Source organism: Dinoponera quadriceps, unplaced genomic scaffold (genome assembly GCF_001313825.1).
Source record: "Dinoponera quadriceps isolate SergipeBrazil2010 unplaced genomic scaffold, ASM131382v1 scaffold2600, whole genome shotgun sequence".
NCBI lineage: Eukaryota > Metazoa > Arthropoda > Insecta > Hymenoptera > Formicidae > Dinoponera > Dinoponera quadriceps.
Genome location: NW_014556795.1, coordinates 124,559 through 137,950, shown reverse-complemented (window position 1 = coordinate 137,950; position 13,392 = coordinate 124,559). Strand labels below are relative to the sequence as shown.

Sequence of the window (13,392 nt, the reverse complement as noted above, 5' to 3'; positions counted from 1 at the left end):
CCCTCGCGCGAATCGACGTACGATAGAAGGTACAAAAGGATTGTCCAGGTGCGCCGAATTCCGTGAAGATCGAAAGCAGCGGAACCTCATCGGCGACACCGATCGGCGAACGGTATTTCTTCATTTCGGTATTCAGTGGGCCCGTTAATCGTAATAATAATTTGTCCTTCGTCAGCGCATGAATACACGGCGTACGCAATAACAAAGGTTCGCATCCTTCGTAGTCGCATGCACCTGTCTATGAAGTGCACGCGCGATCACAATATGTGTGTGTGTGTGTGTATGTGTGTGTGCATTTGGTTGCGAGACGGTTTAAACACAGGATTTGTTTTCTATTCCTGTACTGGTCGTACCAGTTCTCCTTTCCTCTCTTTCTCGAGATTTGGTGAGAAAGAGATGAAAGGAGAATGCTACTGCAGGAATAAAAAACAGAGACACAATGAAGTTGGGAGCACGATGAACCGTCACGATTGAGAACCACTATCGACGAAGGAGCCGGAGTGACGGTACAGCCGGACTCCATTGATGCTGTGCCGTTCCATAGGCACCAGGTGACCTTGGGAATTTCTCCCCAAAAAACTTCTTTTTCGACCATTTTCTCAGCATTTTGACGTCACCGTTGCTTTCCGTTCTACTCGGACGTATATGCTAAACACACGGTTTAAATGTGCAATATTAATCTCTACTCCTGTCCCGATAGATTACCACGCAAGCCCGTGGGTAGTGACTCTCAATTGTTCGCCGCACTCCCAACTTCGTTGCGTCCAAACCGTTTTACAACCAAGTACACTTGCCCGTATATATGTGTGTGTGTGTATGCAAACGTGCGCGCATATGAATGTATAAATCGGACGGGCTGACGATCGATCTACGCATCCGTACACGCACGTCGTCGTAATATGACTCACACACTCTCTCTCTCTCTCTCTCTCTCTCTCTCTGTCTCTTTCGCGCTTATGGCATTAATAGTATATAGTTTATTTTTACATGCAAAAACAAAAGTTTTTATCACAGTGGGACAGCATACATTCGATAATAATGTAATATTATGTCGATAACTCTTGCTTCCGCCTACGATTTCTTCCTTGTGCTTTCTTTCGCACCCGGTATGAACCTCCTCGTCCGCATTGATCAATCACCGGTAATTACCGCCTTGCAGCAAACGCGCTCCCACTCGTACGTACGATCGCTCGATCTTCGCTCGGGATCACCCGATGGCGGACGATCGCGGAGAGACGGTCGAGTGTCGCGCGAATCTAACTTCGCGCAATTAATTCATTATATTGTCAACTGCGCGCGTATCAACCGTCGGGCGCCGTCAACGGCACGATCGATTAATCGTCGGATTCCGGCGCTCGCATTTGCGGTTACATCGTTCGAACTACAATGATTACATCGGCTCGGTAGCGGCGGCCTTGCTAATTTATTCCTACGTTGCCGCGAGCATTCTCATACAAGTAACTCTCCATGTCGGTTCCGCGCATTGTGCAAAACTGGAAAGAAAACGAAAAAAAAAAAAAGAAAGAAGTGGAACATGACGCATCTCGTCTCTCGACGCGGAGCCAACGCGAGGGAATTTCGAACCGTCGTTGAATACAAGCTGCATTCGATTTTGCAAATCGGAGACGATTTGCTGCTCAGGAAAGTCGTTTTATCGGCTAGATATCATCTTAAGATAATCTCGAGAACAAACCGATTTGCAAAACCGAGAAAAGCTACAGTTTGGATTTCGTCGTTCTTTTCTGTCTTGCTGCAAGGCTACCGCTCATCTACCTTCTTCTCACTCTCTTTCGCGCGCACACGCATACACAACTATCTTATTAGATTCATCAATTCTTATTACCGTTTGTCGTCGATTATGTCAATTTATCGTGAACTTTCGCACTCCTCTCGCCCTTTCTTTCCCCTCTCTCTCTCTCTCTCTCTTACACATTCGCTTGTACAAAAGCTAAGGCAAAGGCTTTATTCATATTCGCTCTCTTTCCTTCTCACCCCGTTGCTCCTGGTGAATTCTCAGATCACAACGCGCGAACGCTCACCACGTTGTCCCGTACCCTTTATTCCGCCAGCTCCGTGGAATCACGATGTCTCCCCGCATTCGCGATCAGTTAATATCGTCGGTCGGACGAGACCGAGGCGCTCGTCAACGGCCGCACGCAATCGCATCCGATGGAATTGGCAGGTTCGACGATCTCGCGACACACGAAAGTCGATTCCGTGGAATCGCGATCGAATCGCGACGCAAATCGAGCCGGTCGGTCCGATCGAGTTGCGCGAGCGATCAACTCGCGAGAACCGGACGACAATGCGCGCCCGCGTGCAATAATAGTTGAGCGAATACGATACCCACAGGTGGAACAGAAGATGACGACGATGTCGAGATGACGTCAAAATGATGAAAAAATGATCGGAATGTTAGCTTTTCATTAGTAATTTTCCCGTTTCTTATCTATTTATATATCGTCCGGAAATAATCTCTCATACAGGGCAAGTAGATCTTGAGAATATTATAGGAATATTATGAAAATATATCACGTATGTTCTAGATTCCAGGAGGATATCCTAAGGATATGCGAGATATGGTGTATCAGAGATGTTGCAAGGATGTTCTCAGTATGTCGCACATAACCACAGTATCATTCGGTATAAGAATAGAATATATCATATGCTCTGTCCGGGCTCTTTGGTACGATAAGTTATATACAAGAGTCGTAAAGAAAGAAAAAGGAACAGATAATATAAATAGTAAAATACAACAATAAGAACGATATTGTAAAAGAAGTAAAGGAAAAATGAAATAGCTACATCAAGAAGCCGAGAGTTCCTTTTAACATCATGGTCATTTTTTATTCCATCTTGGTGGCAGGACAGGGCGTGTTCTCTCTTGTCCGCTACCACTTAGAGACATCGTCATTGGTTCCGTCCGTTCGCCGAAACGTTCCACCCAACTATTATTGCACCGTGCTTCGCTCGCCTATAGCGTTTCTCTTCTCGGACCGGTCTCTTTTACTGAAACATCCGCGATGCTACTCTCGTCCTTTTCACCTGCTCGCCCGGTTACAAAAAGAGCCCGATCGATGCGGATTTTTCGGGATATTACCGGCAGACCGGATTTTCTATCCGGTAAAGAGGAGAAAAATCAAGATAAGGATAAAAGTGGAGAAAGAAAGACCGTTAAAGCCGCGCGATCGCTCGTAATGTAACCCCATCGAAACCACGCGTCCCACCTGTTTCTTTCTCCTTTAACCCGCATTTATTTACGCATTCCAACGGATTGAAAGCGTTGTAAACGTTGAAATCCTATCGATCCTAACTTGTTAACGCTTCCGGCGTTGTGATCGCGACCATTTTATAGGCACGCACACGCGATTTTCCGACAACCGGTGAGATTTCTCAGAAAACGCTTCTGACGGGACACTCATGTTCTTCCGGAGTATTTGAGAGACTTCGTTGTGAATCGGCGCCGCGTGGGAAATAAGTCACGGTAGAATTTCTTCCGCCACGGACTCGACATGCCGCGCGAGAACGGGTATGGCTGAAACTCCACGAAGTATTGCTCGAAATGGGAAGTTATTTCTGTTTGCTTCATTTGAAGGTTTAATGTAGAACTAAGTAGAATTGATATAGGATGAAAACTCGAGAAGAATGACACTCGCCGAGTTAAAATTTTCCAAGCATTTTTTCGCGACTTATTAAAGGACGATGAGTAAAATAGGCCGATTTTGATCCCCGGGACAGCAAGTATATTTCTTTTTGTAGTTTCCGAGCTGCTGAATCTGATTCTGATCTTTAAGAAATTTTTACTTTGCCGCGAAAGTATTAAAATCAGCGTATGACAAATCAACATTTTTGAAAAGTCAGACTTCAGCAGTTCGAAAACTACAAAAAAAACACATCGTTTTTATTTGCCACTACGGCAGCCAAAATTGGTCCGTTATGTTCATCGTCCTTTGTAGAAGAGAAACTCGTGATTCTCCGATGAAAAAGCGACACGTCGCATCTCTCCGCCTCGAGAAAGACGAAATCAACTTGAACAGAATTCGGTCGCACGCATTAAAACTACGCAGATTCGATAAGAAAATATCACGCATTCTATTACCCCGAACATTACTATATGTAAGGCAAAGTGCGCAATTCGCGCGAATTTAAAAGAACACCAAGCTCGTTCGTTCGCAATTTAGAATAAAAGTTCTTACGCGCGCGCGTAATCGACGTTTATCAAAAATATTAAAAATCAATTTCGAGACGCTTGGGTTTCACGAATTGCAACTATCGTGCGATCCATCCATTCCAGTACAGCTCGACGACTCACATTGGTCGAGCAGACCTTTAGCCGACGAGAGGACTCGATCGGACGATCGATCGTTTGCGAATTTTGCGAAGTCAGGATCGCGCACGTGTGTGTGCCTGTTCGATTTGCGTTTGCGAGAGCCTCCGTGGTGGAATTCGCTCTCGCGATCGACGAGGCTCGCGCAAACACGCAATTAATACAACACGACGCTTTTTTACCATATAATATATGTGTACGCACGTATATATTATAAATAATCAATTAAAGGTTTGCTTTAAACGTAAGTAAAAATATATAGATATATACTCGTATATATTTTTCTTTTCTCTCTCTCTCTCTCTCTCTCTCTCTCTCTCTCTCACTCTCACTCACTTTCTCTTTTTTCCTCTCATATCCGCACCATATATTTCTCTTCTATATATATATATATATATATATATATATATACAGGTTGTAATTTGATATGTGGAAAACACTATAGAGATGCATTCAGTAGTTAACAACAATATAAAATAAGATTCTGTAAAGACACGTCCGATTTGGCCTTTCAAATTATAGCGAGCTTCGTGTTTCAGTAATTCTTCCGAAAGATACTAAAACGCACTTCAATCGACTATTTATCAAAGTTCTCAACAAATCGGAGTAACGCCTGAAGACGTCGAAAGAATACGGAGATCGATGACCATACGTTTACGAGTTAATTGAGATACGAGATAGTCAATGTGAGTATCTCGTACGAAGATAAGCAGACAAAAGTTGCTAGAGAACAAAACTTCCCACATATTAAGTTACACCTTGCAAAAGTGTGTGTATCTCTCTCTCTCTCTCTCTCTCTCTCTCTCTCTCTCTCTCTCTCTCTTCCTCCCTTCCCCCCTCTCTCTCATGTGTGCGTGTGTGTGTGTAAAAATTCGCATATGCATGTTACTTGTGTATAAGTGTAGTCTTTTCCCATTGGAAAAGCAGTGACTAGTGCGACTCGCGATTACTTCGAGAGAAACGCCGACATCACATATGTATGTGTGTATATATATATATACACACACATACACATATCTTTTAATTATATAATTCGAGACTCGTGGAGAGTGTACGCTCGAAAAGTACTTTGCTGAAACATCATTATAATTTATAAAAAAAAAAACAGAATATATTTAATAAAATATTAAACTTTACATATAAGACTATACGATTGCGTCCTAAACTTTTACCCTGTAAAATTTCACGCAAGGAATTAGCCGCACCACACCGGGTGTGTTCCATCGCGAATCGCACTCGTCCGTGTTCAAACTTATTTCGAACACCAAAAAAGATTATCCATCGTCGTCGGATCGTTCTTTCCGTACTCGACGGATTGACCGCTCCCTCGTTTATTGCAAAAACCTCCGAAGAACCGTCCTGTGGCAGCAAAAAATGTCCGAGTTCTCATTTGTATCTCACTACTTTTTATTGTATAACAAGGAATTCCGGTATAATTGTAAACCTGTTCTTTGAGAGATACACATACAGAGAATTAACACAATCGTAAGTCTCTGCTCTCAGCTCTCTGCTTAGAACACAAAAGGACAATGTTTCGATATACTGAAAAAGCAATAAATCTATTAAGAGAGAAAAGTGCGACGGGAGCGTCGAAAGAAACAAACAGACGACAACGGATCGGCAATCGCGAAGTGCAAGTCCGGAGGAGCTTGTTTGTCGTTCCTCCCCCCTCTCTCTCTCTCTCTCTTTCTCTCTCTCTCTCTCTCTCTCACTCTCATTCGTATAAAAAATCTTAAACTATTTAAGCCTACATAATTCGAAGCACTCGGGATGAGCAATGTGCCTTTCGTTCACCGATAGTTTTGTCTTCTGCAATTTTTCCAGTCGCAATCTCTCTCTCTCTCTCTCTCTCTCTCTCTCTCTCTCATACATACACACACACACTCTCCTCGACATTATCTCGCGACGTTCGCCGCTTTGCGCTCTTTCTTCAGGATGAAAAGATTCGGCACCTCGTCGGGCTTTCTCGCTCGCTCGCCTCCATCGTATAACACATCAAAAATTACCGTCACCGTGGCAAAGAGGACACGTCGCAAACATCCATTTGCGCAGGAGTCGTTCGTCATTCAAAAGTGGCACAAATCGCAAATCGAAACGCTCCCGATACACTCTCGACGTTTACCGACCGCTCTGTAAACGCGAGATTTCCCGGGAACGCACTCGAGCGCTTTTCTCTTCTCAGTGTTGCTTCCTGACAATTCGGGGAGCAGGATGCGATGAAGAAACAAATGGAATACAATGGAAGAAAATACAAAAGAGCAGAAAGCAGCAAATATGATCAGGAATAAAAAGCGGATGTCAGACATTTTCTTTGACATCATAATCCTTATCTTATTCTTGACCGATCTTATTTGCAAAGATATTTCTCGTGATAAAACTCAAACTTGCTCAAATGTATTCCATCTCTCGATCCGGTCTGCTCTCCTCATGCATTCCGTACATCGCGATGCTAATTCTTTTTATTTATTTATTTTTTTTTATTATCCTTTGCTTATCCTTTACTTTCATCTATGCCTCCGTTGAGATCATTCGGAACCAAGACGGGCCCCGGCGTGTTCGAACGAGAAAGACCGACTCGACGCGTCGATCGCGAGGACGTGGCAAAATTTTGTCGCAGAAAAGAAANGAAAAAAAAAAAAAAAAAAAAAGTAGTAAAAAAGAGGAAAACACTAGATGATGAAGATAAGAAATCAGGGACGAAGGCAATCGAAAACGACGAACGCGATAACCTTCTTAATCGCTTATGGACAATCCACAAAATTACATATGTACATCCTCCTTCTCGCGTGAACATCCTTAACGCTGTATCCGCAATCTAACGTATAAAAAAAGCTCTCATCGATGAGGCTTCCTCACGATCCGCTGCGGAACGCGATCGAGAAAGGCTGACAAAGACGGTTCGATTCATTTTCGCCGTTAAAGATCTGGTTGCAAGAATCGAACTGGTTTGCTGGTTCTCGATGACTCGACAAGAGATACGATTAAACGCAGAATTCAATAGCGAACTCGTCGATCGCTACATGATACAAAGCACGACGCATTACGACAAACAATATGGCACACCTTTGGTAAATTGCGATGAGTGGGCGTTTACAAATGAGAAAACGATAAAACGGTTCACTTGCTTCGACATTTTTAAAAACTTCACATAAAATATTATGCTCGATTACGTATCGACATATATATATACATATATATCGATATATACATACAACAGAATGTTATCGAATGTATGTATATATATACATACATATATATATACATACATTCGATAACATTCTGTTCACACACAGATAAAATAAGCCTGCTGGATTCTTGCGACCACTCTTTGGTAATTACAAAGCGGTACTAAAACGACACGTCGCGGGTACTTAGAACCTTCGGATGTCTACTCTAATATCACTAGTGAAATTTAGCGTACCGCAAAAACTAAATCCCCCATCGTCGGGGGAAATGGCAACATATTTTGGAGCAAAGAAGATGCGATCATCTTCGTCCGAGTGGTAGCGTTTAACCCTTAAGAGCCTGGATACATGGCGATGCAAATTACACAATGAATTGACCACTAACGTATATTTCACGCGGAAATTTTGCAGGAGAAACAAAGTATATCGCGAAAACATTTAGTCACCACAAACGAATAGCAACGCGTAACGCGCGGATTGACTCGCCGCGCGAAGAATTGTGAATCACCATTCGCGGATATTTCACAAAACACATTAACATAGCAAGCACCGCTTACGCGAAAATGACTCATCCAGAGCTGCAGTTGTAATAATTTTAACGAGCGCTACGCGTTGACCAAAACAATTCTTCTCTTTCGATCAGTTTCCAAGTAAAACTCAGACGGTTAAGGGTTAGACGATCGTGCGAGACGTGACTATATATACTCCGATCAGCTGAATAATCAAAGCTGCGTTCGGCGCAAACGAGCCCCGCATGCTCCTAATTCTCAATGTTTCCGCCGGTCGGATACCGTTCCCGAACGTTTCCGAGCGGATCGATTCTGCGCGAGCGTTAAGATCCCAAAACACACATTCTCTCTCTCTCTCTCTCTTTCTCTCTCGCGGAACAAAATCGGAGGTGGATTCGTTCCACTATAGTTTCGGCGCAGAGCTTCCGCGCCGTTAAACCCTGAGGGAGTGTCGGTGACAATTCGCCTTGGTGTTGGTCCTATTAGAGGTTCCCGAACCTTCTTAGTTTAACTTTGAATCCGACGTATGGCCGGTTCACAGAAAGGTTGCGACATTTCTCTTTCGACGAGTTTCGCAACGCACTTCGTATCCAACGGAAATATCTCCTAAGAATGATTGAAACACAAATTCTCCCATTGAACACGGGATGCGTTCCGAAATTGACGAAAAAAAAAGTATCGCCGTCTTTTTGCGACTGGCCATACAGTAGGAAGCGAAACGGTTTGGGCTAAATTCAGAACGTAGCCAACGCGAGAGGTTCAATGAGAGAAAGGATTAGTCAAGAATAAGTTCTCTCTCTCGAGCATCGGCTGCGCTCTGAACTTGGCTGCGTCCGCTTCGCACTTCACTGTATGTTCTTAGCGTCTCCTCCCCAATACTACAGTAACGACGAAACAGATAGGGTCGTAGGTCTGGTGTATTCCTGTCTCTCACTGATCATTCGTCACTCATGCTGGCAAGGTTCGCGGAAGTCGATGTTCCCGAGTCAATCTCCGTCCCACGTTTACCCACCTTCCTCTTACATTTACGAAATTAAATCTAATCGTACGTTACGTCCTCTCAAATTATCCCTAAACGCTCGATAAAAAAATGTTCGAATATCCCTCAATTATATTTAACAGCCGGTAAATATATAATCCTATAAAAACGTCGTTTCCCTCCCTCTGGAATTAAACTTCCGGGCTCTTAATTCGTTGTCACGAATCGGGCACACGGCCAGTGTTCCAAGTGTCGCGACGCGCCGTTTGGGAACCTCCGCGTTTAGTCGAAGCGATCGTGTTAATCCGTACGCACACTTAATCCTACCGCTAATACCTCTTACGATTATTAACGACTATTACACTTCGAAACTTACCTACCTATCACTCGACGCGTGCTCGAGATATTCGCGACAGCACAACGTAATCGTAATCGTGGTGACGCGAGAGAAAAACGTCCCGAGCGTTTTGTCCTTCTGGACGCGCCAAGACTCACGTGCGCACGTGTGCGCAAACGTACTCGATCGGCTGCCGATCGCGACGCACGACCGGCGGATATTACGTGTGCGGCACGACCAGCTGGTTCTCGTGAGGTCGCGCGAACTGCAGCTGGTTCTGCGTGTGCATCTGCAGCTGCATATGATGGGCCTGGAGTTGCGTGAGCGCCGCGGGCGTAGCGAACGCCGGATAGGCCAGGGTGGTGGTCAGGCACTCGTTGTGCTCCTCCAAGGAGTTCTGAGCGTAATGCAGCACCAAGTGCTTCAGGCTCTCGTGGATGTTGTACGGCTCGGCGAAACCGTAGCCCCGCTCGGTGGCGTATATTATGCAGTGCTGCACCGTGCCGTTGCACCTGTAACAATAAGGCCTTCTCAAGTGGTATCGTTGCACACGTGTTATTATTACCAGGGCTGTGTCGTAGATTACGTCTACACGGCTAATTCACGGCTGTTGTCCGCATGTGATGTTCGCATGGATTTTTTTTTTTCATGTAGACACGATGTAAACTATGTAAGGTATTTTAAACTTTTAATAAATTATATTCGGTTAAGTCGGATAAAATTATAGTTTTAAAGTTTTGGAAGAAACTCGTCTCTTTTTTTCAAATTTTCCGCGAATTTTCCGGTTTCTTATTTTCTTGATGAAAATATGTAAATGCAGCAGACTTGTAAAGAATACACGTGAATATTTCTAAACGGATTGTTGCATCTCTGGAATAGAAACTGAAGGAATCCGCGGAAAAATAGGGAAAAACGGGGGTTTTTTTTCTTCCGAAACTTCAAAATTATATATATAATCCGTTTTACGCATATTTAAAATATGCGGTATAAAAATTATATATGCGCTGTTAATGTACAAATGTCATTATTTGATGAGTTTACCTGCGAACTTTCAACAGATACTAAATATATTAAATATAAAAAGACATGTAAGGAGAAGACTAGTCAGTCTATAACAAATTATTTTTTACTTATTGTCTGCATACATAACATGTTATATATCATTTATATTGTCTATGAGTAGACGTATTATATGTTTTTAGCATAAACGCTTAACCTTAATCGGAAAGGTTAATCTTCGTTTTAAACACATGTTATTACTACTTACTATCTACACTATAATCTCAGTGTTCGTATAATCGTTTATTTTAATTTATTCTTTTCGATTCACGTATACGGGCGCGCGCGTGCGCGCACACACACGCACGCACGCACACAGAGAGAGAGAGAGAGAGAGAGAGAGAATGCGTTACATCGGGGGGAAAAAAAGAGAGATACTTACACTATGGAAAGCGCGTATTGGCCTGTCCTTGATCGGCGGACGAGGAAAGTACCGTCCGGACGGCCCATTAGGAAGCGATCAGCGTCGGAACGAGAACCCTTGAGGAAGAGCCACGTCTTGTCGTCGGAGTGAACCTCGAGGTCGACCTCCTGGAGATCACCGTAAGGCAATTCACCGACGACGGAATTTGTGAGCGAGTGGTTCGAAACGAGCTGATTGATCTTGGTCTGCTTCATCCCGTTCTTCTTCAACCAGCTGCGAAATTCGAAATGCAAACAGGTCAGTAGGTTCTTTTAACGCGAGGGAGGAAAAATTCGGGGAATTCGAAGCGCAAAAAAGCCGAATAGAAGAATACGTACTGAGAATGACGTTCCTTCTGCCGCACGAGCTGACCGATCTCCGACTTCAGCTTGTACATTTCTCGCTCCAGAGTCCTGTAATAAGCGATCTGCTGCTTTAGGCTCTCGTCCAGTTGCTCTTTGCTATCTTCTAAGGACTTCAATCTTCGCTTCAGCAACTCCGCGTTATCCGTCAAACTGCAATAGTACGTCGGCCTTCTGAACTTTCTATTCTGACATTCTCGACAAATTTTCTAAAAATATTTAGCTTCTTCACGCTCGGAAAAAAAAAACTGCGATGAAAAGAAAACCGCAATTTCGACCAGCGGAAATTCGCGTTTATATCAAAAAGTGATGAAGTAGAGTCGAGTACGCTTACGTAGAAATCTCGTGGGGCTGGGCTTCCTTCTGAAACTTTTCTTGCAGTTTCATCTGCTCCTCGAACATCTTGATGGCCTCCGAGAAGGCTTCTAACGCCTGGCGCTTTAACGAGACTTCGTAGGCCGTTTTACCGTAAAGGTCCGAGCAGTTCTGGTATTGGCGTATAGTGTCGGTCATATCCTTCTCCAGCTCGACGAACTTCTGCACGACCTTCGTCATGTCGGTCGTGTTCGCGATCTCGTCATCCTGTTCTCCGACAGAGAAAATAAGGTTAAGAATGATGAGGGCCCCTGCATACGATATGGGAAGATTAAAGGTAGGTTCCCGAGTCGAAATTTTAGTTCCGCATTAAAATGATTTAGTTCCACGTTAAATTTTCAAATGTCTTTTATTATACTCTTTTGATAATACAAATGGGAAGTTATGTTTGTTTTCTCCATTTGATGACTTAATGTAAAACTAAGTAGACTTAGGCCAGATTTTTTATTTTTAATTAATTCTCCAATCAACTTGCTGTTTAGACTTAAGCCGATGATAATGGAAAGATTTTTTAAATCACGGTTGATCATTAAACTAATGGTTTTGTAGTGGTAACTTTTGAAATTTCATCATTAAGCATAAATAGAAAGATATAATTTTTACATTATCATCAGGTCAAGCTTATCATAAGTTAAGCAGACAATTAAAAACCGGGCCTTAATGTAGAGGCAAAATTTCGACTTGCGTTACCTGTTGAGATCGCAACACTGGGTAGAGCAGCTTGATGTCCAGTACGGCGTTATATTGCGCGAGGGAGCAGTTCCTGTAGTAGTCGACCAGCTCGATCACCGAATGAAAGTTGTATGGATCCGAGAAGCCGTATTTTCCATTTCGATGGCTGATCTTGATGAGCTTGTTGGTGCCGCCCTTACGCAGCGTCAGAGTGTATTCGCCGCCTTTGGAAGACGCGTTTCGCACTAAGAAGGTGCCGTCCGGCGAATCGACCATCATCTCGTTCACCTCGTCCCTCGTGATGTCACCCCAATACCATTCGGCTTCTTGCAGTGTGCGTGGCCTGAAACGTTTCCAGTGGTAATTGCACGTCATATTGTCGTCCAACTGTCAAGTAATTCAGTTATTTCAATAGGTCTCTCAAGATATGTGTTGAAATCGGTGTTTCGGTGAAATCGGGCGGAAGATTATATCCGAAGCTTCAGTCAGAAGCGAGCTGGGAGAGAGACGATTTGGACTGAAATTAGAAGCGTATATTAGAATCACCTGTGCGCCTGTTGATCCTTGCCAGTATCCGTGCCAGGTGCCGATCTGTCTACAGTTTCGTCTTCGAGCACCGGGAATGGATCCAAGATTGGAAATTGTGGTCTCGAGACTTTGCGCGGAGGTAATTGAGGCGGGCTGGCAAACTCCGGTAGCCTCTCGTTCCAATCGCCGTGCAGCAACAGCAATTCCATTATACGTATGTGCGCTTCCGTGTTGTGGACGACTTGACTACAAAATCGTGCGAGATGCCCGATGATTCAATATCACGAGTGGCCGTCTATCGAGCAACTAATCTTATAGTTGGTAGTAAGTGTAAAAGCGATTGTTGTTTCGCGTTATACGACAACAAACACCGTACCCGCTCGTGTAATATCGCGCCTGGTAGTCACTGTAGAGAAAACAAAAATTAGTATCAATTCAAGATTCATAACATACAAGTTGTCCCAGCATAAGGAGAAATATCTCGTTTGTTTTTAATGACACGAGACGTGTTTACGGCACAACTTGAATGGTTTCGAAGGAGGAATACTGTGGGAGGAAAATTTTGTTTAAGATTTTTTTTTAAGTTCCCATATTTACGTTTCCAAGATATTTAGATGTTTTCCTCACGTTGGGACACACTTGGGTTCTCATGCATA

General features: G+C 43.6%; 1 protein-coding gene across 3 annotated transcripts in view; it reads right to left on the bottom strand.

The window, feature by feature from the left end:
• Positions 1-7,045: 7,045 nt before the first annotated feature.
• LOC106748226 (phosphatidylinositol 3-kinase regulatory subunit alpha) overlaps positions 7,046-13,392 on the bottom strand; it is a 46,883-nt gene continuing 40,536 nt past the window's right edge. For all 3 annotated transcript variants that reach the window (XM_014626553.1, XM_014626551.1, XM_014626552.1), the window contains 6 exons: positions 12,755-12,982; positions 12,227-12,551; positions 11,496-11,743; positions 11,138-11,314; positions 10,779-11,033; positions 7,046-9,849 (listed from right to left, as the gene is read on the bottom strand). In XM_014626553.1, coding sequence (XP_014482039.1) covers positions 9,558-9,849; positions 10,779-11,033; positions 11,138-11,314; positions 11,496-11,743; positions 12,227-12,551; positions 12,755-12,982 — 1,525 coding nt within the window. In that variant the 3' untranslated portion in view covers positions 7,046-9,557. The remainder of the gene's footprint in view (positions 9,850-10,778; positions 11,034-11,137; positions 11,315-11,495; positions 11,744-12,226; positions 12,552-12,754; positions 12,983-13,392) is intronic.